The 27914-nt window shown below is 36.2% G+C and overlaps 1 protein-coding gene across 1 annotated transcript; it reads right to left on the bottom strand.

Moving 5' to 3' along the window:
- On the bottom strand, window positions 1-27914 carry LOC106881023 (uncharacterized). The gene is made up of 10 exons (XM_089361296.1): window positions 27322-27914; window positions 25611-25781; window positions 19263-19447; window positions 17522-17681; window positions 14076-14187; window positions 11856-12006; window positions 10797-10941; window positions 9705-9870; window positions 8201-8388; window positions 1-167 (listed from the first exon to the last, which is right to left on the bottom strand). Exons 1-10 carry the CDS (start codon window positions 27548-27550, stop codon window positions 118-120), a joined length of 1557 nt encoding a protein of 518 aa, XP_089217422.1. The 5' UTR covers window positions 27551-27914; the 3' UTR covers window positions 1-117.

Genomic DNA, 27914 nt, shown 5'->3' with positions numbered 1-27914 from the left:
CCCAATTTCTGTTTTCATTAATAACATGTACAATAAGCTGACTCCCATTTAAAGTACAAGTTTTCCTCGTGTTAAAGACAGTAGGACCGCTTGAGTTATATCGAAGCTGGTCAGTATTCAAAGCTTTCCTTCTCTTAACATTCCTCTTGAAAATAAATAATTTAGACCTAGAAGAAAAATATAACAAAGATTTCATATGTATATATATAGTAAATGATAAGAAGAAAATGGAGCTTTAACAGATAAACATCAAATTATTAACATATTATTACTTTTCTGTCACCTATAATTGTTTCCATATCCAACTCATTCGAATTACAAATTAATAAATTAAAATTGCATTTTGAAAATAGCGAGTAAAATATTTCTTGAGGGTGAGAAATTATTTGTTTATAAAACGTCATGTGTGTGTGTGTGAGTGTGTGTGTGTGTGTGTGTGTGTGTGTGTGTGTGTGTGTGTGTGGATTTAAATGAGAGCTCAAAACTGATCCATTGAAAATACTTTATTATAATAATAATGAAAATGACCTATGACCATTTCGATGCAATATCCAGATTGATTCATGCATATTATAAAATATAATAAAATATGGGATACTGCATCTCCTCAGGGTCTTATTATTAGTAGTAGTAGTAGCAGGCAGACAATAAAAATAGATAACATTCAAATACAACTTTCATAGTTGGCCTATGAAAACATGCAAAAAAAAAAGCAAGTTGAAAAGACATGGGATGAAATACAACCGTACATCATAATGGTGTTGAAATCATGAACATATCAAGCAAATGATTCAAATTAATGATGGTAGTTCTGGACTGGTTCATTACTTAACTTCATAGTCTACCATCATTAAGAAGCTTGCTTCCCAACTACATGGTTCTGGGTTCAGTCCCACTGCGTGGCACCTTGGGCAAGTGTCTTCTACTGTAGCCTCGAGCCGACCAAAGCCTTGTCAGTGGACGGAAACTGAAAGAAGCCCGTTGTATATATATCTATGTATATATTTGTGTGGCTGCGTTTGTCCCCCACCATCGTTTGACAATCGATGTTGGTATGTTTACATCCCTGTAACATTAGCGGTTCGGCCAAACAATCCGATATAATAAGTACTAGGCTTACAAAGAATAAGTCCTGGGGTCGATTAGTTCGACTAAAAGCGGTGCTCCAGCATGGCCGCAGTCAAATGACTAAAATAAGTAAAATAAAAGAATATCTATCTATCTATCTATCTATCTATCTATCTATCTATCTATCTATCTATCTGTATATATATATATATATATATATATATATATATATATATATATATATATATATATATATATATATGTATGTATGTATGTATGTATGTATATATATGACGTTTTATGAACAAACTTTGTGTCTGGTATTTTACAGATATGGAAGCAAATTTCGAATGCAGTATAGCTGTGAAAACAGCAAAATGATTGGGTATTTTACCCCTTGTTTTCACAGCTATACTGCATTCGAAATTTACTTTCTTATCTGTAATATATATATATATATATATACACACACACACACACAAATATACACACGTACATACATACTACATGCATGCATGCACACACATACATACACACGTATATACATACACAAATATTATAACAGACCATATAAATGATCGTGAATTTATGACACGAATATATCACAGAAATGTGTGTGCGTGTGTGTGTGTGCGTGTATACGTAGTGCAAATTGCAGGCATGAAGTGGATTCGATCTACCATAGCCAAATTTCAAGTAAACAGTTGAACAGAACTTTTCCCACGGTGAAACAATGGTTTTTCTGTTACAGCAGTTTTACATTTTCCAGATGCCTTTAGCTAGGCTGAAATAATGCCTTCACCACTTGACCCTTTCTAACCTCTTCTACTCCACCAAAAGCTAAGATAGAGATAACAAGACCACCAACTAAATCTATTGTTCTCAACGATATATCTATCCTTCTGGATAGTTATAAAAGCAAGAACCCCCAAGCAAAAATCAGTTAGTGACTTGGTGACAACTGAGTTAGTCGGCTCGTGACAACTCAATCAGTTAGTTAATGAATGACAAACTCGAGTCAGAGACAGCTACCATCAGTTAGGTAGTAGCTACTAAAGACAATGGTCAAATGGAGAAATGAAATCTACTGTCGGCAGCTATGAGACTTCCCACACTTTCTCACTTTCACTAACTCACTTTGTCTTCTCTGCACATTACCATATCTCTCTCTATGGTTTACTACTACAATACGAACACACAGGCCAAAATTAACCTTTTTACTTCGCACGCTCTATGATTTTATCGCCTGCCCGTCGAGGCATGGTATATTCGATGTAACGGTAAATAAATATTTTCTTCATAACTTCAATCACTGTTCTTTCACCTTTACATAATGGCTATCAACGAAGAACCAATCCTTACACGCTGATTACGACGCCGACATCTCATATTATTGTTTACTAATTAATATCACCCGTCACACACACACACACACACACACACACACACACACACACACACACACACACACACACACACATATATATATATATATATATATATATATATATATATATATATATATAGTGATATCAAGAATATTTCATTTATGAATATACATAGAGACCTCATCTCCTCACCAGAGTATGCCCGACTCTATCTCCAAGAAATACACCGCAAATATCACTGTCGGATTGAATGGTACTGCTCAGGTGTCGAAACCATAAGGATATCCATTTGGCAGCTGAAGATGAGACATATAGACGTATGCGCTCGATATGCTTGTTTGTGTGAGTGTGTGTGCGCGTTCTGCTGTTGTTGATTGTGAACATTCTATATTTTATGTTTCCGTGGTTTTAAATTGTCTTTCATTGAAATTATACATGCTGAGGCAGTTATGAAAGGCTAACAAGACAAAATGTTCAGGAAAACAGACGAAAGGGTCTTGTTTCATCAGAACAATGTTCCAGCACATAAGTCCTACATTTCAATGGCTGCTGTGCGTAACTGTGGCTGTCAACTGGTTGATCACTCACCTTATTTCCTGATTTGGTTCCATCTGACTACCAACTGTTCCCCAACATGAAAAAAAAAACAAAAAAACAGGCCGGGAAGTAGTATCGCAATGATGACGATGCCATGTCCGTTATTAATGACTTTTTTGAGCAACAGGTTGAAAGCTTCTTCACCAATGGGATCCAAGCACTATAACACCGATGGAAGAAGTGTGTGTGGACTGCAAGGGGGACTATATAGATTACAGAACAATAAATCTCATTTGGTCACACCGACCCTCGTAGTTCATGTACTGTTTCTGGAGTTCTTTGTTTCTCAGTTTATGGCGTTTTTGTTGCATACATTATTCTATATATTTATCTTACATGATTGTCCTTTTTGACATTCAAATTCTGGTAAGTTTGTAGCTTATGGTGGTTCTGTTGAGGTATACATGAAAACAAAAAAACAAAAAAAAAACTCCCGCCTCATGAAATACTCGCCTTTGGCTCTTGAGAGTCGCGTCAGCCACTGGCTTGCTTTTCCTCTTTAAACCCTGGTGGAAATCTAAATTGTCCCCCAGAAAGATTAAAGCCGATCACGAGCAAATAATACAAATTATAGAAGGAAAAAAACTATTACAAATACTTATTAATGCCTTTAAGGCGGTGAGCCGGTAGAGTCGTTAGTACGCCAGGCAAGATGCTTAGCGGCACTTCGTTCATCTTGACGTTCTGAGTTCAAATACCGCCGACGTCAATTTGCCTTTCATCCTTTTGAAGTCGATAAAATAAGTGCCAGTTGAGCACTGAGGTCAATATAATCGACTTTCCTCCGCCCCCGAAATTGCTGGTCTTGTGCCAAAAATATGAAATTTTCTATATTCATTTCTCCAACTTAAATGACGTATGCCCAAAGCAACAAAAACAATTGGTGGTTAGAGCCGTAATGTGTGTAAACGTTTTAAAAACTAATAATGAAAAACTACTAAACTGGTTGATGTTTCAGAAAGATGTTGACACAAATGACTCCTTTTTTGTAGGAAAATCTTTATTTTGTAAACTGTATCTGATTAAAAAGCTTTTACTTTACAAAAATGTCGACAAATTTTTGCTCACTAAAAGGCAAACGAAAACCCATTCTTGTTTGTTTATTCAAGTTGATCTTTAATGGATCAGCGTATGAGTGTGTACATGTGTGTGTATGTGCGTGTGTAGGTGGGTGCATTTGTGCGCGCGCGCGCGTGTGTGTATGTGTGAGTGCTTACGTGCCAGTGTGTGTGTTTGTATGTGTATGTGCGTATGTGTGGTTGCATGTTTGGGTATGTGTGTGCGTGTTCGTACTTGTGCATGTCTGTGTGTATGTATACCTGAGTTTATGTATGTATGTGTCCGTGCTTGTATGTGCATGTGTATGCGTGTATGTTTGTGTGTGTGTGTTTGTGTGTGTGTGTGTGTGTGTGTGTGTGTGTGTTCGTACTTACGTGTGTCTGTGCATATGCGTGCGTGCGTATGTGTATGTATGTGCGGCGGGGAGCAGCTAGTAAATGGAAAGTGATGTGTGAGAAGAAGGTAACAAAAAATAAAGTACAACAAAAAGCCAGGAAACAAAGACGTAGTCAAGAGTCTTAATTGATATATGTGTGAATTGAAAGAGTTCGTTCGTTGATCCACTCTGCCTGAAAATGCCGGGCTATCAACGACAAAAGTGGAGAAAAGTTTATATCAAAGGGTTATTGATTATCTGACGCTCAAAAATAAACCTGAAGCCTTTCGGTGTGAATATGTGTATGTATATGATTATAATAACCGATAACATGTAATCGATAAAGACAACAAGAACACCGATATCTAAAATAACATCTACAAAACGAGCCAATATGAAAGCCGTGGGCAAACTGCGGTCCGCGGGACTTTCCGAATGGCACGCTCAACGAAAAATTATGTTGAATTGTTTTAGTAGTGTGGCCTGCCCTATGCTGAATCATGTCTCATATGGTCCGCTTCTCGAACGGAGTTGCCCGAGCCTGTTCTACACAGTCGTTCGACCTGTCAGAAATGGCAACCAAATCTCCTTCAAATTATATTCCATAATCAGATGACAGCACATTAAATAAAAGTTTCAAATTCTGGCACAGAGCTGGCAATTTTAGGAGAAAGTGGGTAAATTGATTGCATCAACTTCAATGCTTAACTGGTGTTTATCTTATTGACCTCGTTGGGATGAAAATCAAAGCCGACCTCAGCAGAATTAAGAGCACATTAAATAATTGCTGCAAATTTTAGCACATGGCCAGCAACTTTCAGTGAGTGGGGGTCGATTAGATCGACCGCAGTGATTCATTGGTACTTTATTTCATCAACCCTGAAAGGATGAAAGGCAAAGTTGACCTACCATAGGTTTCTGGAGAGAAAAAAAGAGACGAGTTGGTTCATAGCTACAATGCTTGTTATATTTGGGAGGAGTTTGTGAATGGTTATCACTTCTTCGTGGGAAAGGAAAATCGCATCCCACTTAATTCTTTGCCCTCTGTTTATCCCATGAAGTGTGATATCTATTTCGAAACTCCAGTCGTATGATGACTCTCATAGGGAATGACCAAGGGTTAAACGGGATAACTGACAGCTTGTATTCTCTTACAACAACGATGATCATAATGGTTTCAAATGTTGGCAGGGAAGGAGTACTTGACTGGTACTTTATTTTATCGACACCGAAAAGAAGAAAAGCCAAGACGACCTCGATTGCATTGGAACTCAGAACGTAAAGAGTCAGGAGAAATGCCACAATACATTTTATCCGACATGTTAACGGTTCTACCAGCTCGCCGCCTTCCGTGGTGCTAATGATGGTGATGTTTCTCGCAGAGGCATAGGGCTTGAAATTTTAGTTGGAAGAGGTTAGTCGATTAAATCAAGCCCAGTACTTGACTGGTACTTTCGACCCCGGAGCAACAAAGGGCAAAGTTGACCTCGGCTGGACTTGAACTCAGAAAGGAGGAAACCGTAACTAAATCCCACAAGTTATTTCATCCGACGCTTTAACAATTCAACCAATATAATGATAATTATCTTTTCTTTTATATTTTCTTTCTTTTTTTTCTTTGTACTTTTTAGTAAATATTTTAATAATACGTATCGAACAATCAAATCGAAGATGTCTACTGATTTATAGCAAGTTTTTACCAACGTATATATTAGATATTTGAGGCCAGAAATCGCTATATCGCTTTAAGTGTCTATAGGAAAAACAAATGAATAAAGGAAATAAGCGGTTTCATCTACCATTAAAAGAAGAAAAAGAGGAAATACAAAAACATAAGAAAAAATGTATTCTACAATACATCGTCGAGTTAGAAACTAGAGATAGACACGATTAAACACAAAAGACAGAACGTAAATATAAATGCGGTATTAAGTGTTGCTGGTTATTTATTTAAAAGATAAGTGACCATTCCTTCATAGACTAGCTAAATAGAACACTCCTGCATAACAACAACAACAACAACAATAACAAAGATAATAAATGCAAGTATAAAAGGAAAAGGGTAGGTGGTACAATCTTGAAACAAGATGTACCGATTGATCGATATAATATCGAGATGTTTTAGCAATCTGACAGCAACCCCATTATACCACGTCCTCTCTCTCTCTCTCTCTCTCTCTCTCTCTCTCTCTCTCTCTCTCTCTCTCTCTCTCTCTCTCTCCACCTTCCATCCACACAATTTTACCGTTTTGTTTTCATGACAAAAACCCCGCTTACTTTTAGCTATACGATATCTAAAATCCAAATGGTTTGACATCGTTTAATTTATTTTTAATCGGGAAATAAGGGTCATCTTTTAACACTTTGCTGGACCTCCGAGTCTAATGTGTGTGTGTGTGTGTGTGTGTGTGAGAGAGAGAGAGAGAGAGAGAGAGAGAGAGAGAGAGAGAGAGAGAGAGAGAGAGAGAGAGAAGTACTCTTCCAACCAGAAATACTTGTAACGGAGTGGACTCTGCTAAAAGTACCCAAGTCGTCAGGTTTGTAGTTTACAGTTGTAAAAAGAAACTGAAAGTAAATTGTCCGAAAAAGATAGAAATTGTGATAGAAACCGAAAGTGATGATAGTAATATACCACGATTCCACGTAAACAATGTATGTGAAATACATTTAATATAACACGAAATCCGTACATATCCTTAAGGCATCTTTTCAATTGAAAAGATCCTATTTAAGATTAAAACAATCACATTTACAGGAAAACATGACAGTCATCGATGCACAAAATGAGATTCATGACGTAAATAAATCTTCACTAGTCCCTCTATAACAGTTGAGTTCGACCATGCATTTCGCCACATGTAAATCAGTGAATTCGGACCATGAGTAAATTTAGTCCTTGATGGATTCCATTCTCAGTAATAGCTGTGCTTACAGCTACATTACTTAACCCAGTGTAACTCTAATATATGTTCTCACAGCTAGATACTCAACTTGGTGCAATAGCTGAAGAAACGTAGAATAATGCATAGACGTGAAAAACTCAGCCTAAATGGGAATTTCTGATGAAGATCTCCTGCATCTGTAATATACATCGTTTCATACAAAATTTACATCTGTATTAATGTAGCAATAAATGATGTATATATTCTGACAACAAGTCCTTCTTCATGACCACACTACACCACATTAACACCTGAGTTTCTTCTCGGGGAGCATCCATCACCCTTCTATTGTCTGTGTATGAATACCATCATCATTTGGATCAACAAAATTGAGTGAATGGTTGGCAATTTGATGAGCATAGAAGTTGTCAAGACCCATATAGGAAGCCCACCCATCAGATATCAAATGTGTAGTATGAAATTTTAGTATACCAATTGTCCATTACTTTCAGCTTCTATCACAATTTACTTTCACTTTTTTGGACAATTTACTTTTCATATTTTTTTTAAGACAGTGGGGCACACTTTTGTATGTATGCCCAATTCTATACATGTCATATACAATTATATACATGTTTGTGTCCAACATGGACATGAACAACACAATGAAAACCAGCTATCAAACTGTCCAATTCATGCTAGCATGGAAGGTTGACAGTAAATGATGATGATGAGGATGATGATGATGATGATGATGATGATGATGATGATGATGATAATGATGATGATGATGATACAGACAGAGAGACGTATGAAATAGCATCCCTTACCTGATACTGCAGAATGGAAACCAGCATTATAATCACATGTCACTTCGTTATGGATGAAATCTGAACGGTCATCAATGTAACTGTCATTTATATCAGGACCTCCAACCACAGCACCATACAGTATGATGGGGTTGGTGCCCTTACTCTCAAAATCATCCCATGAGCAAGGGCCAGAGACCTTACATGAACTTTAAATAAAATAGAAATGGGTTTGCTTAAAGAAATACAAAAGAAATTCATTTAGTCTTTATAATAATAATAATAATAATAATAATAATAATAATAATAATAATCCTTTCTACTGTAGGCACAAGGCCTGAAATTTTGGGGGAGGGATTAATTCAATTACATTAACCCCAGTACGCAACTAGTAGTTAATTTATCAGCCCCAGTAGGATGAAAGGCAAAGTCAACCTCGGCAGAATTTGAACTCAGAATGTCAAGACGGAGAAAATGCTGCTAAGCATTCTGCCTGGTCTGCTAACGATTCTGCCAGCTTCCCACCTTAATAATGATGATGATGATGATGATGATGATGATGATGATGATGATGATAATAATAATTCTTTTTTACCAGAGACACAAGGTCTGAAATTTGTGGGGAGGGGGCCAGTCGATTAGATCGACACCAGTGCATTACTGATACTTAATTTATCAACCCCGAAAGGATGAAAGGCAAAGTCGACCTTGGTGGAATTTGAACTCAGAACATAAAACCAGAAGAAATGGTACTTATTCTATTGGTCTCTTTTGCTGAACTCCTCTGTTATGGAGACAGAAACAAACCAACACCAGTTGTCAGGTGGTAGCGGGTGGAGATAAACACAAAAACATGCCCTTATACACATACATACAATGGACTTCCATATAATTTCTGCCTACCAAATTCACTGACAAGGCATTGGTTGGCCCAAGGCTATAGCAGAAGACACCCAAGGTGCCATGCAGTGAGACTGAACCCAGAACCTTGTAGTTGGGAAGCAAACTTCTTATGTATGTATGTAATAGATTTGACTCTTCTACTTGTTTCAGTCATTTTGACTGTGGCCATGCTGGAGCACTGCCTTTTAGTCAAGCAAATCAACCCCAGGACTTATTCTTTGTAAGCTTAGTACTTATTCTATCGGTCTCTTTTGCTGAACCGCTAAGTTACAGGAACGTAAACACACCAGCATTGGTTGTCAAGCAATGTTGGGGGGACAAACACCGACAGACAAACATACACACACACATACATACATATATATATATATATATATATATATATATATATATATATATATATATATATAAACATATATACGACAGGCTTCTTTCAGTTTCCGTCTACCAAATTCACTCACAAGGCTTTGGTCAGCCTGAGGCTATAGTAGAAGACACTTACCTAAAGTGCCACGCAGCTGGACTGAACCCGGAACCATGTGGTTCGTAAGCAAGCTACTTACCACACAGCTACTCCTACGCCTAGGACTGTTAAATGTAAAAAAAAAAAAATGCTCTTTACCTTCCAGCATGATGTGGTCTCATTGGTGGGTTGTGACCAGCCCCTACGACATAACTTCTTCCACTATCTCCCAGAATGTAGTGGATTTGCTGAAGAGCCCAATACCGATAGACTGTTGAATTTAAGCCAGATTCAGCAGCTAGAAGAGCAATAAATGCCATGTTTCCTGAAAGAATATGTTCAAGATATATTTTTAAAAAATCAAAAGAGAAAACAAATAACTTCAATGTTCATTGATAGATATGTAATTATATGTGTTAAATACGTAACACATATATACATATACATACGGGAGTGAGTTTACCTGTGATGTGGCACGTAAAAAGCACCCACTACACTATCAGAGTGGTTGGTGTTAGGAAAGGCATCCAGCCATAGAAACTTTGTCAAATCAGATTGGAACCTGATGCAGCCCCCACCCCACCCTGGCTTACCAGTTTTCAGTCAAACCATCCAACCCATGCCAGCATGGAAAGCTGACATTAAACAATGATAATGATGATATATGTATTGTGTGTGTGCACATCATGCACCAAAACAAAACAAAAGTTGGTTCACAAATTATTTAGTTATGTCATCTTACGTATATTTCATTAACAATAAAATATAAGTTTTACAAGGAAAATTTTAAAAGCAGTTTACATTATCAAATCTTCAGAGATTGCATAATGCTCATTAGCTATTATTAGGATTTATACTGAACTGCAAACAGAGTTAAGGTATCAGTGACAATAACTATTGTCTTTAGAAATGACTAACAAGCTAGTATGAAGTTTTCATCTACCCAATTTCACTTACATATGTGTCAACCTAAGGCTAAAAGAAAATGGCATTTGTCCAAAGAGCCACATAAATGCCATTTTCTGTAGCCATGGACCTCATGCTTGCAAAGTGGGCTTCTTAATCATTTGGTCATACTGTGCCTACACATGAACATTAGCTACATGTTTAATACTTCCTAAATCATCTGCACAAACATGTATCTGCATATGTTGAATAGATCTGAAATGCAGAAACTAAAACATGTTCAGGTATTCACTGTCAGTATTTACTTGAATAAACCAAACAGAACTGTTTCCTCTGCTGACTTACCTGCATACCTGAGCACTCCCCATGATGACCTATACACCAAACCCTTCGGAGTGTAGGGCAAAGTACCACCAGGTAACCAATCTTGTAAAATCTGAGTCAAATCCCGTTTGTATTTTGCCTTCCTGGTTAAATTGTAGAGCAAAACCTACAAAGAAACAAATTCAGAGTTTTTCAAAGTTATTTACTTGTTGTTAGGTTGTTATTGTTTAACCCCAGGTCAGCCCAGATCAACCAGATCTATAATCAAAGACGTTACGGTTGTGACCATTCTGCTTTACTTTCACACACAGTATATCATAAACTACATTATCTAATTTGTCCTTTCATTTTTTAAGTAGGTAAGGTATGAGTTGAGGGAAATTTAGCTATTATTTGTAGCAAATCAAATGATCACACAGATGCTCCCTCAATGTGGTGTGTGGTAGAGAGGGCAGTCTGCTGACAAAATGCCTTGTGGTCTTCAGGCACATCATTTTATGTTCTGAGTTGAACTCCTGCTGGGGCTGTCTTTACTTTTCATTTTTCCAAAGTTTGATTTAAATAGAGTGCCAATATGGTTTTAGTCTTTTATGCAGTAAAGTGTATTAGATCACCCTACAGTACCTACTTGCAGTTAGGTGAACTGAGCCATTGACAGCTTACAGCTATAAGGATTGAGAAGTAAGAGTGTTGGGCATAGATGCAATACATTGAACTACATAAACCTGTGATACCAGCTTATATTTAGTTAGAGTGAGTTGTTGGTACTCGATTGTCTTCACCATGGATACCAGCTACTGAAGTATATAGCATTGTTATATCTATAGTTCCTATTTACAGTTAGATGGACTGCGATGTAAATAGTTAAGTATCACAGCTATGGATACAACAAGGTAAAATATATCCATTTATAGCTAACCAGATATATAGATTATTGAAATTTGAATATCTTGTCCATGGAAACAATATACCTTTGATTCATCATTTCATCATCCAGTATATTCTACCAACTCAAATTATCAACAGCTTCTATTTCTAAGTAACCAAAGAATTTTTTTTTAAACCCACAAAGCAACTCACCATGGAACCAATTTCTTTTTCATCCCAAGAAAACGACCAAACCCAGCCACCTATATAGTTTCTCTCAGCATAATGTAAGTACTTTTTCATCCCTGTGGCACGATACAGCCAAATGGCAGCCCATGTTAGTTCATCTTGGTAACCTGAAGAACTAGAAAAAAACAGTCAAAGAATTTGTTTAACAGTAGTACATACAAAGGGATCAGCTGAGAGAAACATTAAAATGTTAGAAGGAAGACCAGAAAACATTTTTTTTCTTGCTCTTTATATTCAGCTCAAATCCTGGCAAGATCAACTTTGCCTTTCATCCCACTGTGACTGATAAAATTAAGCACCATTCTAGTGCTGAGATCAATGATATTGATTAAAAAAATTTTCCCTCAAAATTACTGAATTTGTGCCTAAATTAGAAACATTTACTACATAAACAGGCATGCATGCATGTGCACACACATATACACACACACATGTACACTCACACATATGTGAGTTTAATCATTTCATCAATTCATGAATGTTATTGATTTGTTCATGGAATCTTGTATGCTATTCTTATTTTAATTCCCAAAATATAAAAGTCATTGAGTTATCTTTTCCTGTAAGTTTTAAAAAACTTACCAACAGAAATATCAAACCAGAGATTTTTCTTCTAAAACTCCATCACAAGTGTTGTTAAAAGTGGAGGTGACTTTTGCACCCATTGCTGTCCCTTTTATTTATAGTAACCTTTATTAGTAAAACAAAAACAAAAAAAGGAAGACATAGTAGACATACTACTCTTCTAGTATTCTAGTACCGTCATATTCCTTCTATGATAGATTCTTTAGAAAAACCTCACATTTATTTGAGGGCACTTATTCGTCCATAATTCAGTTGCAATCCTAATTTGTGCAGTATATTTGTATAGAGTGCTGTCACATCACAACTAACTAGAATTATTTCCAGGTGTGCTTTCTCTAGAAATTTCATTTAAAGAGTCCATACAATCTCTGATGAAAATAAGAGCTAATTTGCATAATGGTTTTAATATAATGTCCAGTAGGTTACTTAATTGTTGACTGCTTAATGTGAGACATATAACAATTGAGCCTAATTATAATTCTGACAATTTCATAATCTTGAGATGTGATGTTAGAAGGTCATTTAAACTGCTATGAATTTCTTTAGAAATATGAATTTTTGGTAATTCACAGAATTGGATTACAGGTTAAGAGAAACAAAATTAATTGATAGAGCCAGGGTACACAAACAACAAATCAGAGATCTATCTATTAGGAATACTCCATAGTAATGAATATTTTGACATTTATACAAATGGGAAATTTCAAGTATTCAAAATAAAGGAAAATGTTGAACAGTTACTCAAAATGGAACATTTTAGTTCAAGCTAAAACTAATCCAGCAATAAATACTGCTAATTGCCAAAATGCAGTTGTGCTGTTTAAAGAGCCAGTATGGCAGATGAAAGTGCTAACAGGTTTTATCATATTCAGCCTGTGGCAATCTATTTTAATAATTTTTAAAAAAATATCTCTAATTTAAAAAGCTGTTTTCAAATAGCAGGAACTTTTTGCATTCTATATGCATTTTTATATGTGTGTGTGCATCTGTAAGTATATGTGTGTATAGACATTCATACAAATTATCTATCTATGAGTGTATGTATGTATGCAGACATATGTACAGATCTCTCTCTCTCTCTCTCTCTCTCTCTCTCTCTCTCTCTCTCTCTCTCTCTCAAACATAAAGCATTTCTTCTTCACAAGATACATTAAAATAGTAAGAAGTAAGATCGATTTTTCATATGTATATATATATATATATATATATATATATATATATATATATATATATATATATATATATATATATATACATATATATATTTCAATTTCTCAGAGGAAGAGGTGCAATGAAGATGACATTTGTAGGTTTAAATCATAAAACACTGATGTTGATACAATTGATGTCCCACCTGAATATTTATCCACTAGTTAATGTCTGCAAGAAAAAATATAGGTGGAGAGGGACTTAATGATCTGGGATAAATATTTTTGAAGAACAGGAAAATCTACTGAAGTCACCCAGAGATTAATAGTATTAAAAACCAGATTGTGCGCATGATCTTCCACCAAACAAGAGAGAGAGAGAGGGAGAAGTTATATTGTCGATGACAATTCTCAGTCAAAGAAATACGTAAGAAACTAGGAATACACATACGGGTAGAATTCTCTGACAACTGGAACACTGTCGCTATACTTATTCCGGTATTCGTCTGCGAATTCAAACAATTGAATAGCATGTTGTTGCAGCTGGGTGGCGTATAGTCTATCTAAAGGTAGAAGATGCAAAAGACAAAATATGAGTCAATGTTGTTACCCCTAGTACAACAATTAGTCTTGATACATTGGCACAAGTAATGGTTGTGGTGGTGGTGGTGGGATAGTATATACAAGGGGGTGCTAAAAAATTCTTGGCTTTAAGGCTATCATGAAAGGCCTGTGAGTTCTTTTACAGGGCTTAGAAAAACTGAAGGACCGCTGTAATAAGTGTGTGAATCTGATAGACAAATATTTTGAATAAAATCATTGGCTAGAAATAGGTGACAACTATCTTCCAGATAATTTTTCATCTTTAAAGAAGACTCATTTGATGATATAGATGTGAATGTAAAGAAAGAGGGATAGTCATGCATGGGAAGACTTTAGTCAAAGTCTTCTCTACCAGAGATGATCTTGTGGCTTAACAACAGCAACATTCATACACCATATTCTTTCATAAAACAGCCCTAACTTCTCCAGTAATTGAGAGAAATTGTTTGGGAATATCATCTGCATGAAATATAATAGCGGAATGTTAGCTGACATACTCAAAGTAGTAAGGGTTATCATCCCTTTGCTTTAACCTGAATTGACTGACATTAATAATTTAGCTTCTATGTTTTCCTCTCTTCATTAGATCAGTAATATTAATTAACTGAGCATTCTTCCTTATCCACCCTCCCCACCACCACCACCTCATTACATCAAATACCTTAACACTCACTCAAATCTCAAAATACTTTCTTCTTACATACGTAACTTCACCAATAACCTTTAATGGAATTGTTGAATTCTGAACATCTCAGAGGTTCTAATTACAAAGTGTGCTAACTCACTGATCCTACCAGAAGCATCCCCCTACATTACAGAAACATTGAGTTCCTGAAAACTTTGCCATAATCTGAATATTGGTTGAATTAATGATAGAAGTTCATTACAGAGACAACGTGTCAAGATTGTTGAAAGTGCATCCAACCAATTCCTCACTGTCGGTCAGAGTATGCAGTTAGCTAAATGGAGATATGATACAGGCAGGGCTTCTAAGGGGTGGCTTTAACTGGAACATTGGTCAAGTGCTTGGAAGGTCAAGAAGAAGAGACTGTGAATATTTGATAGGGGACTTCCCTAAAAAAAATGCTCCTCTTCCTAAATTCTGAGAGGCCCACAGGCACAGACATGGCTGTGTGGTTGAGAAGCTTGTTTCCTATAACATGGATTCAGCCCTACTATGTGGGAACATAAATGTTTCTACTAAAGCAATATATATATATATTACTCTTTTACTCTTTTACTTGTTTCAGTCATTTGACTGTGGCCATGCTGGGGCACCGCCTTTAGTCGAGCAAATCGACCCCAGGACTTATTGTTTGGAAGCCTAGTACTTATTCTATCGGTCTCTTTTGCCGAACCATTAAGTTACGGGGACGTAAACACACCAGCATCGGTTGTGAAGCGATGTTGGGGGGACAAACACAGACAGACAAACTATACACACACATACATATATATATATATATATATATATATATATATATATACATATATACGACGGGCTTCTTTCAGTTTCCATCTACCAAATCCACTCACAAGGCTTTGGTCGGCCCGAGGCTATAGTAGAAGACACTTGCCCAAGGTGCCACGCAGTGGGACTGAACCCAGAAGCATGTGGTTGGTAAGCAAGCTACTTACCACACAGCCACTCCTACGCCTATGATTATATATATATTCATATATAATCATCATCATCACCATCATCGTCATGATCATTTAACATCTATCTTCCATGCTAGCATAGGCTGGATGGCTTGACAGGAGCTAGCAAGCCAGGGAGCTGCACCAGACTCTATTGTCTGCTTTGAATGGTTTCTATGGCTGGGTGCTCTTTTTAATGCCAACCACTCTACACAGTGTACTGGGTGTTTTTTATGTGATAGCAGCACCAGTAGTCATCAGGTGACTTGCAAGGTAAAGACCCCTCAGCTGAGAAAAGGAGTGGTAGTGAGAGAGGTGGCTTTGTGCTGGTTGAGAGGTTAAAGTATAACAGAAGGGTAAGGATAGGTGCCTGACTATAGAGGAGATACTTGACTACCTCAATAGGAAAAGAAAGGAGAGGAAAGATAGATAAAGTTAGAGAGAAAAGCAGAGAGAGAGAGAGAGACAGATAGAATGAGAGAAAGAGAAATAGATGGTACTGGAGATGCATTGGAACATACCCACAAGGTGTAGTGGGGGGAATATAAGTGGTACTTAGGAGATAGGGGGTATTTCATAAGAGTGTTTGGGCTGTTCAGAGATGGATGGAGAGGAGGTTACTGGAGAAAGTGCTGATGTGAGAAATTAGAATGGCTGATGTAGAAATGTGAAGACATGGAAAGTGTGCAGGGAGGCACATGAGAAAGAGTTGAAGGACCTGCAATAAGTGATGATCCTGGGTAGGAGGAAGGGGAGAAGTTGTGGATGAGTTTTGACTGGGGATAGATTGTGTGTGAGAGGGCAGGGGCATAGTGGACACACACACAAAGAAAATGGAAGTAGTCAGGATTTTGGATAAACATTATACATTTAGCACTTCATCTCTTTTGAGAGATTCATCATGAATGATTTATTTACAGAAAATTCATGCCTTTTATATATATACATGTGAGTTAGGTGAAAAAAATCTGGACACACACACACACACACACATATTTGCACGTATACATATGTATGTACATGTATGTCTATGTGTTCCCTTGTCTTGACATAATGTGATGGTCATAAATGTGCATCACCATCCAAGAAGCGATACTGTTCACTTTTCAGCCTTCTGTGAAAAACATGTCTATCCAAGGAGAAATATTATCTTGCTTGGAAAAAGGTGAGGATTGGTGACAAGAAAGGCATCCAGCCGTAGAAAACTTATCTTAACAAATTCTGTCTGACTCATGCAAGAATGGAAATGTGGACATCAGGATGATGTTGATGCAAATGATAATGACCATGATGACAATGATGATGATGATGATGATGACAATGATGATGATGATGATGATGATGATGATGATGATGATGATGATGATTTCTCTGTGTTGCATAAATAACTGAACAACAGATCTCCAAGTTACACTTAGTCATTTGGTCTTGACTACCTGCATAATAGAAGTCTATTTGAACATAGCTGACCTGGGCTAAATGACCACCACAACAACAGCTATACTCCACCCATCACCACTACTTATACAATCGGTCAACTGTATGTCTAAATGGATTAAATTCTCATTGGGAAGCTTTATCATTAAGAAATTAAAGTGGTCAAGTTTTCAGACAGACTATTGGACTTATGGTGTGGCAGCGGCTATGGCTGACCAGTTCTATTGAAAACCATAGCTCCTGCTGCTAATGCTGCTGCTGTTTCGGCTACAACATCACTTCCTGGGTTTTCCTTTGTAACCTTGAAAGCTGGTCTCTCCATGGTCATATCTTCGGCTCTTGTCCAATAACTGTGGTCAATATAAGGGTTGCCAACCTGAAAGTGGGACAAGAAAAAACATAAATACAATAAACAAATAAATAAAATAAATGGACTTGGGTTCAGTTCCGCTCCACAGCACTTTAGGCAAATGTCTTTTATTATAGCCCCAGACTGACCAAAGCCTTATGAATAAATTTGGTAGACACACACACATACATGCATACATACATACATACATACATACATACATACATACATGCATGCATGCATATGTACATACATATACATATACATACATATATACATGTATAAATTTATGTATATATCTATTTGTGTATCTTTATCTTTGTGTTTATCCACACCACTGCTTGACAACCAGTGCTGGTTTGTTTACACCCCTGTAATTAAGTGGTTTAGCACAAGAGACCAATAGAATTAGTACCAAGCTTAAATTATAAGTACTAAAAAAGAAATCAACCAGTTAATACACACATTAGAAATATGATCTGTAAGTGGAACAGTAAAAATATGCAAGACTTTCCTAATGTTCAAAATGTGAACATTAGGAAACGAGGTGGCAAAGCATGACCTTTGAACTTTGGGCCTCAGAAAGGCAATGACTAGTGACTAAGACTTTTGGCGATACACTGTGCTTGAGAAGACCCGTCAAACCAAGTGAAATCATAGTCATGGCTGATGCTGGTGCCACATAACTGGCACCCATGCCGGTGGAACATAAAAAGCACCTTACAAGCATTGGGCCTCACGGAAGCAAAGGGGCTGATGCCGGTGGCACATGAAAAGCTCCCTTTGAGTGTTGGGCCTCATGGAGGCAACGACTGAGATCTTTGGTATTATGTTGTGCTTGAGAAGAAGACCCATCAAGCCAAGTAAAATGCCAGTTATGGCAGATACTGGTGTCATACAAATGGCACTGTGCCAGTGGCATGTAAAAGCACCCATTAAATTCTTGGAGTGGTTGACGTTAGGAAGGGTATCAAGCCATAGAAACCATGCCAAATCAGACTGGAGTCTGATGCAGCCTTCCAGCTTGCCGGCTCTGATCAAACCGTCCAACCCATGCCAGCATGGACAACAGGCACTACATGATGATGATGATACATACACACGCACATAAATACATACATACACACACACACACATCTATATATATACACATATGTATAAATATATATATATATACATACATAATTCAAGATCACAACATATAGGTACATTGCGGCATAATTTCTTTTCCTCAACAGGCCCTGCCCTGTTTAACATTGTCCCGAAACAGATAAAAGAGGAAAAGGATCCTATCAGCTTTAAACGGAGTCTAGACAGCTTTCTTCAAAGAATATCAGACAAGCCATCCGTACCTGGATACAACTCACTCAATAAGAACTCACTACTTGAATGGACCATAGACCAAACTTGACTGTAAAAAGGATTTAGATAATCCTATCAGGTGGTGCTATTAAGTTAGACATGGCCTGGACCAGTCTTTGGTCGAAACAAATCTAAGTTTTATATATATATATATATATATATATATATATATATATATATATATATATATATATATATATATATATATATATTCACACACACACACACACATACGCACATACTCACCTGTACATAGAACTCATATTTCATAGTATGTGCTTTCAAGAAGTAATCTAAAGGCCATCTCACACAATCCAACATGTCTTTTATTAGACCAGTTTTTTCATAGGCCTCTCGGAATTCAACAAGGCCCCATAACAATATGGTGGTAGCACTTGCCATGGTAAACCCAAATTTCACATGGTCTCCAGCTGGTAAGATGAGACAAAGAAAAAGAAACAACTTATAATAACATTAAAATAAAGCAAAGTTTGCTCATTTAAAATGTTTACAATCATTCACATAGACATGTAGTTCACAAAGTGATATAAATTAATTGTTGCAGCAATGACATCCATCTTTCATTCTTAACATTGTACCTCTCCACTCATATTTTACATTAATCACCCTTCTATGCTACCAAATTATCCCTCCCTCTCTGCCATCGTACATCTCTCACTTTCCTTATGCACTAGGTCTGTCTCTTCCTACACATCTTACAACCTGCCTATCTATCCACATATATCCCTTTCTTTCATTTTTCCTTATCTTCTGCATTATTCATTATTACAGTGGAATGATAAGAGAAAAGGATCTGAGGTGTAAGTCTATCCATATTATTATCCCCTGTCTATTGTATTATTATTACTATTACAGCAGCAAACAGGCAGAATTGTTAGCACATCAGACCAAATGGCTAGTGGCATTTCTTCCGACTCATTATGTTCTGAGTTGAATGTATTTGGTGTCTCTTTCTAGCATATAAGCATGCTAGCTTTTGTGCCCTTAATTATAATTATATTCTATACAATTGTATCTCTCTCTCTCCCTATCTCCCTTTCTCTCTCTCCCTTTCTCTCCCCCCCTCTCTCTCTGTATATATATATATATATGTAGGAGACAGACACACATAGTACTTTGTATGAACACATACACACACATACAGACACACACATACACACACACACAGAATAGCTAATCCATTCTTTTCTTCTGTTTCTGTCACTAAATCTGTTATTAATTGACCTAACTGTCAGATAATTAATTAAAATAACAAATAGATGAGACAACTTAATTATGTTATTTTTAAATTGATTATCAGGTACTTTACACTTACTCCCACACACAAACACACAGTACACACACACACACACATGCACACACGCACACACACACACACACACACATACATACACATAAATTTATGGCTGTGTCGTAAGAAGTGTGTGTGTGTGTGTGTGTGTATGTGTATATATACACACACACATATATGTATATACAAGATGGGTTTTCTCAGATCAGCCTGAGGCTTTATATAATCAAACAAGGTACCATGCAGTGGGACTGAACCTGGAACCATGTGGTTGAGAAACAAACTTCTTACCACACAACCATGCCAGTGCACACACACTCACACAATACACTCTCTCTCTCTCTCTCTCTCACACACACACACATATATATAGTTGGCACTCATTCTCATTGTTCAATATTCAAGCACATGATATATATATATTATAATATATATATATATATATATATATATATATATATATATATATATATATATATATATACATATATAATATATATATATATATATATATATATATATATATATATATATATATATATATATATATATATATATAATACAAAGCACCCACTACACTCTCAAAGTGGTTGGCATTAGGAAAGGCATGCAGCTGTAGAAACTTTGCCAGATCATATAGGAGCCTTGTGCAGCCTTCTGGCTTGCCAGCCCTCAGTCAAACCATCCAACCCATGCCAGTATGGAAAGCGGACGTTAAATGATGATGTTGATGATGATATATATATATGTATATATATACGCACAAACATACACACACACACATACATACACCTATGCATACATATACACACACACACAAAAATATATGAGGTCCTGGAAGGGTAGAAAGACAGTTTATTTCTAATGCAATAAACAACCTGAACTCAAAGCTATCTACACTCTTGAACTCTAGTCTTCAGTAAGATAGCAATTCTTCAGGTGTAGAAAATTCCAGGTGTCACATTTAATAAAACCAATCTGTGAGTTGAATGAAGAGTAAAATATCATCCAAATAAGAAAACGAAGAGAGTTTTTATCTCATCTTTAATTGTTTCAGTACCAACTTTGCATGAATTGGCCTTAAAAACAGAGTTATGCTAAACCGGACCAGCTCCAACCTTTTGCACCTATCCTACAATGTCATTGTAAAATTAAGAAACCATGTCATCAAAATCTCAAAGGTACAAGGAAATGCATGATTAATTCAAAACAATGTTAATAAATAAGCATTATATTTGACAAACAAATCTGAATGTTAGAATTAACACACACACACACACACACACACACACACACACACACACACACACACACTGACATACATAAATACACACATTTAACCCTTTAGCGTTCAGATTACTCTGTCAAATATAATGCTTATTTTTTCACATTGTTTTGAATTAATCCTGCATTATCTCATAGCTCTGAGATTTCAATGACATAATTGTATATTTTTAGAATGACATTATAGGATAAGTGTGAGAGGTCAGAAGTGGCCAGTCTGAACATAAGAGAAGTAGAATATCTTGGCATTAAATCCCACTGACAAAGAGCTTCTTTTATCTAAATACCTTTAATTTTTCATTCTAAATTTTAAATTCAAAGTGTCTGTGTTCAAATTCCAATCTTGATCTTGTTCCATTTTAAATCACAGGAAACCGATGAGGAAGCCTCTACATGATCATTCGACCAGTTAGAAATAGTTACTGAACCATTTTAGAAATAAATGTTATATAATGTGTTTCTAGGTTCCCAGCACACAACAAAAAGATGGGATGGTCATGGCTGGAACACCTTTGATTATTGATTTGCTTCATGAGGTTAACCTGAAGGATAAGCCACAACAGCAACTACAATAGCCAAATATACCTCAAACCAGACATTTCTGACTTTTAAAAAGAAGGACACTGGATAAATCACAGAATTTGTGATTCTAAGTGAACAGGTCTTACTTCAAAGAGAGATTTTACTACTTCAAAGTGAAACTAATGATCTCATAATGAGATTTTTATCATAGGTTATATCATGCTGATAATTTCTAAAAAGAGTGAAATTATGCTATAGCATGAATACCACCAATGAGAAATTTTAAGAACTTTGTAATAAGTAAATGAAAAAAATAAATTAAACATGTGAATTCTACATACCTTTTTCCTTATAATTCTCTAATTTCGAATTCAAATTTTTAATCTCACCAAATATTATAAAGAAATGATTCTCTCCCTTGTAATAATTGCAACCACAAGGGGAGCCACATGTATTTAATTCATAGCCAATATAAAATTAGAATATCATAACTTCATTTGTAATATGTACAATGTGAAGGTACCTGGTTAATTATAAATTTTCATTAACCAAGTAATAAAGGAAAAAAAGAATAAGAAAATGCAAGATCATATGCTAATTTTCTGAGAATATTATTGCAGGTGTGGGACTTTTGTAACATCTACAGGATTATTCATGACTTCTGTATGAATGTCTGATTAAATATTGACAAAAAGACTGGCAGACATTTCAAACAAGTTATGAATAGAAGTTTCAATCCCATGGTGAGTAGTTACATTATTGAATATGCAAATATATTCCAGGCTTCTTTAAAAGTGCTTGGAGGCATTACAAAACACAGAAGATGATTAAGTATTTTAAATCAGTTTGCTTCATTTGACATTGTCCTTGCCTATGCGGTTGTTGTTTTTGTTATTGTTTTTGATTGAGGCAGAAAGCTAGCAATTTTGAAGGGAGGGGCAAGTCATTAGCATTGACCCTAGTATTTCTCTGGAACTTTATTTTATTGGCATCGAGAAGGATGAAAGATAACATTGACCTTGATGGGATTTGAACTCAGAATCTGAAATTCCACCCAGGTCAACTATGCCTTTCATCCCTTGAGGGTCAACAAAATAAAGTACCAGTTATGTACTGGGATAGATGGTATCTGCTTATCCATACTGCTGTGCCCCACAACATTCCTGGTTGAGAATTCCTACATTCAAAGGATTTTAATCACTGCTACTCCATTCTTCATGTTCAGGCATAGTGTATCTAGGAATACATTATCCAATATAACCTTCATTTTTTTTTTTAAAAAGAATATAGTCAAGTATGATTTGGGGGAGATCTGGTTGCTATTTTTAGTCAGTCTCTCCACATCCTAGGACAGAATCAAATATGTTGCATTGCTTGAGACTGTTAAATGGTTGGCAGTAAATATGGCCATTTTAACCCCTTGACATACACATTTTTTTTCAATTTCCATGCTAAATATATCATATCCTTCTTGAGCCATAGGACTTATAAGGGCTGGTTTCCCAGTTTCCGTGGCACACATCTATATCTACCCACTGAACGGGATGTTGGTCCATCACAAGATTACTCATTTTTACCAGATTAGTAGGTTGGAACAAAGTGAAATGAAGTGTTTTGCTCAAGAACACAATGTGTTGTATGGTCCAGGAATTGAGACCACAATCTTATGATCATGACTCCAACTTCCTAACCACTATGCTACATGCCTCCATTATAGTACCAAGGACAAGTGTATTCAATTGTAATCTTGGGTTGACCAAAGCCTTATGAGGGAAATTTAGCTGACAGAACCTGTACAAAAGCCTACTGAGTGAATGGTTCCATTCAGAGTTGATAGCAGATGCATTGTCACAAAAGAATACTGCTAATTGTAGCATACTAGTCAACCTGACATAGAAGTCAACATATAATGTTTTTAGTTCAAAATTCTGGGTTAGGCCCACACCTGCTGCATAAATTCCACCCCTTTTCTCAACATACAGTAGGTAATTAATGGGCTGATGCTTTAACTTAAACCAGGACAGGCTATGTTGTTAATCTGTGACAGAAGCATACAATAAGACTACATCACTTACATCAAGACATTTACTGTTATACCATTTTACTATTTGAGTTATATCAATGCATAGCAAACAGCCTAAATATACAACCAATATATTTTGGTTAACCAGTGGAACAGTACTTTGAGGTAATGGTTTGTATAATATGCTTACCTTGTAAAATGAACCCTAATTTTGGAGATTTTTTTCAGGCTTAAAAAATCAAAAAATTACTATTTTTAAATCTCACAACATGAGATATTCAGCAACAGTACTTTGTAGTAAAGATTGTTTACCAACATAACATGGCAGTCCTGGTTTAGGACAAATGTTACTGTAATTTAGCCCCAGCAGACATTGTCTCTAGCTTGCTATACGACACGATCTGTGTCCTTATATTTTTTAACAAGGGAATCTAGCACCCCCATTCAGCTCAAAACAATACAATAATCAACTCAAATTACAGCAACATTTGTCCTAAACCAGGACTGCCATGTTATGTTGGCAAACAATCTTTACTACAAAGTACTGTTGCTGAATATCTCACGTATGAGATTTACAAATGGTAATTTTCTAATTTATAGATTAGTGACTAATTGTCACTTTGAAAACTATATATTTCGAACAGGAATCTGGCAGCGCCACCTCTAGCTGAACAATTATTCTGTGCTGACGAAGGGAAATAACCCGGAAATCGCGATACACAGATATTGTTTGGAGCTGAGTTGGGGTGCTAGATTCCCTTGCTCGAAAATATAAGGACACAGATCATGTTGTATAGCCGGCTGGAGACGATGTCTCCTGGGGCTAAATTACAGTGACATTCATCCTAAACCAGGACTGCCATGTTATGTTGACAAACAATCTTTATTCCAAAGTACTGTTGCTGAATGTATCTCATTGTGAGATTTACAAATAGTAATTTTGAGGGTAATTGTTTGTGTAATATTCTTACGTTGTAAAAGGGACTCTAGTTTTGGAGATTTTTTTCAAGCTTAAAAAATCAACTTGTATGATGCAATTTACAGTACACAGGTGTCAGTGGGGTGAGTTCAACCCTTTTGTTCCCATATACCTATTGAGGTGTACTGCTTTTGTTTCAATTAATTTTTAAAATAATGAAGAATTTAGTAAAATTACTTTGTCATTATTTAGCTGGTGTTTAGAACGTAAATTAACCTAAAGTTTTTGATGGAATGTTTTAATTTAGATCATTTTAAACAGTGAGTTTGTATCCTAAGAACCAGAAGAAGTCTCAGGCTGGTTGGTATCAAAGGGGTTAAACTAAAGTTTTCTAGATAACTTAGCATTTTCTGACTCCCCTCATAATCTTGTGATACACTTACAGTTCATAAATGGTATGTTAATATGCCACGTCACATATATGTGCCATAGCACAATGGTTGAAAACATCTGCTGTAGAGAAAACAGACTTACCGTCGTACCAGCCACCGGTCAAGTCTTCACCGAATTCACTTCTGTCATTTAATGCTGAGTGACCTCTCCATCGTATTCTACGGTTGGGAAGTAAATATCCAGATCTCTGGGCTTCATAGAACAGCATGGATTTGAGGAGAATCTCCTGGTAGTTGTACTTGAGTTTTAAACCTGCAAATTGAAGTTTACGTAAGCCAACAGAACAATTGTCAGTCTCATCATTGAAACATTATCATTATCACTGTCACCCTCAAGTTGTGATCATCATCATCATCATCATTATCATCGTCATTGTTGTCGTTGTCATCAGTGATTCCCAAAGTGGACTCCACTGCTCATTTGGAAGGACTGGAAACATCAGAACTCTTTTATATATATATATATATATATATATATATATATATATATATATAGAGAGAGAGAGAGAGAGAGAGAGATTGAAAAATAGTGGAAATGTAAAATAGGTGTAGGAGTGGCTGTGTGGTAAGTAGCTTGCTTACGAATCACATGGTTCCGGGTTCAATCCCACTGCGTGGCACCTTGGACAAGTGTCTTCTACTATAGCCTCAGGCCAACCAAAGCCTTGTGAGTGGATTTGGTAGATGGAAACTGAAAGAAGCCCGTCGTATATATGTATATATATATATATATGTGTGTTTGTGTGTCTGTGTTTGTCCCCCCAACATCGCTTGACAACTGATGCTGGTGTGTTTACGTCCCCGTAACTTAGCGGTTTGGCAAAAGAGACCGATAGAATAAGTACTAGGCTTACAAAGAATAAGTCTTGGGGTTGATTTGCTCGACTAAAGGCGGTGCTCCAGCATGGCCACAGTCAAACAACTGAAACAAGTAAAAGAGTAAAGAGAGAGTAAAGCATATTTCATCTTTACACAATATACTGGGTGAGATCAGCAAGTAACAATAAAGAAAAGACTTTTAACTGCTTGGAGTTGTAGCAGACAAGACTGGATGGGTGGTCTATACCAAATGTTGAGAGGCTGAAGTATGCTGAAGGGACAGGTGGAAGTATTCTTCTATAGAGGAAATATGTGGCTATTTCACATTATATAAAGGTGGGTGAGAGTAGCAGGGGATAAGATAGAAATAGTGAGGACGAGGAGCTGGAGAAGGCTCTCGAGAAACAAGAAAATGCATTTTGGAGAGAAACAAAGTGAGATTAATGTTTATGAATTCAAATCTAATTTGGTAATACTCATGAATAAGGAACCTGATTAGAATGAGAGATCAAATTGATTGAAACATCATGGAAATGTAAACTATTTAAGCATATTTCATTTCTAAAAGTGAAGTTAAAGTTTTTAAATTTGAATCTAGATTCATACATATTCAGGAATAAGACACTTTATGACAATTAGCAATCAGGCTGGCTGAAACATAGTGTAAGTGTAAAATGTTTAAGATAATTTCATCTCTAAAGGTGAAGTTAAAGGTTTTGAGTTCAAATCTAGTTTAGTACTAGGTACACACTAAAAAATAAGACATCTAAAGACAACCAGAGATCAAACAGATGTAATCCTAAGGTACTTTCATTTACCTTAGGTTGTAAATACTGAAATATTTTTCTTTGCTGAAGAGGAAGTTAATAGTCCCAAAAATTATAATCATTTTTCACAGCAAGTGTTTAAGAAAATGAGAGAATTTTTTTTTTTAAAGCCCAACATCCTAAACTGATATAAAAACAAAGATATACCTGGAGAAAGAGTGGTTGGTCTTCTTGGTATGTCTGTAGTAGTCCTTGTAGGTTTTTGAGTTAAAAGAGTTGTATATTCAAAAGTTTTGTTTTGTTTGGAATGTCTATTGGTTTTCCAAATCGGCCTCTTCATAATAAAAAAAGGTCGAACATCAAAAAGCCCATGGGTTTCAGAGATTGAATACAGTAATACATACATGAAGATGAGGTATGCCAAAATGGCCATCATGAATTTTTTTTGTTTTTAGAAATATCTGGTAAAGAGACAGAGGTGGGATGGACAGACAGACTGTCAAATAGGTAGGTAGGGGAGAGAGAGAGAGAGAGAGAGAGAGAGAGAGAGAGAGAGAGAGAGACAGACAGATAAGTTGATAAGAAGGTAGATAGATAGATAGATAGATAGATAGATAGATAGATAGATAGATAGATAGATCTTAATAAAACTTCATGTCACATCTGTAAAATATCATTGGCATCTTCAATCATAGTAATTATTAATATCCAATTTGCCAGTTTGAGATATTAGGGTATTCTTTTTCTTTTCTTTTCTTTTTTCTTTCTTGCAGAGAAAGAAAAAAAATTTCAAGATATAT

The sequence above is a fragment of the Octopus bimaculoides genome, chromosome 12, assembly GCF_046866305.1.
Source record: "Octopus bimaculoides isolate indiv1 chromosome 12, ASM4686630v1, whole genome shotgun sequence".
NCBI classification, from domain to species: Eukaryota; Metazoa; Mollusca; class Cephalopoda; order Octopoda; family Octopodidae; genus Octopus; species Octopus bimaculoides.
Note: the sequence above shows the minus strand (reverse complement) of the source record. Positions and strands in the feature narration are given on the sequence as shown.

Excerpts from the sequence above, each read along its gene's own strand:
- LOC106881023 (XM_089361296.1), bottom strand. The coding sequence starts at position 27,550 with ATGATGGCCATTTTGGCATACCTCATCTTCATGTATGTATTACTGTAT. Across the intron at positions 25,782-27,321 it reads ACCAACCACTCTTTCTCCAG|GTTTAAAACTCAAGTACAAC; the intron begins GTATATCTTTGT and ends TTCAATTTGCAG. Across the intron at positions 8,389-9,704 it reads AGACCACATCATGCTGGAAG|TTCATGTAAGGTCTCTGGCC; the intron begins GTAAAGAGCATT and ends TTTTATTTAAAG.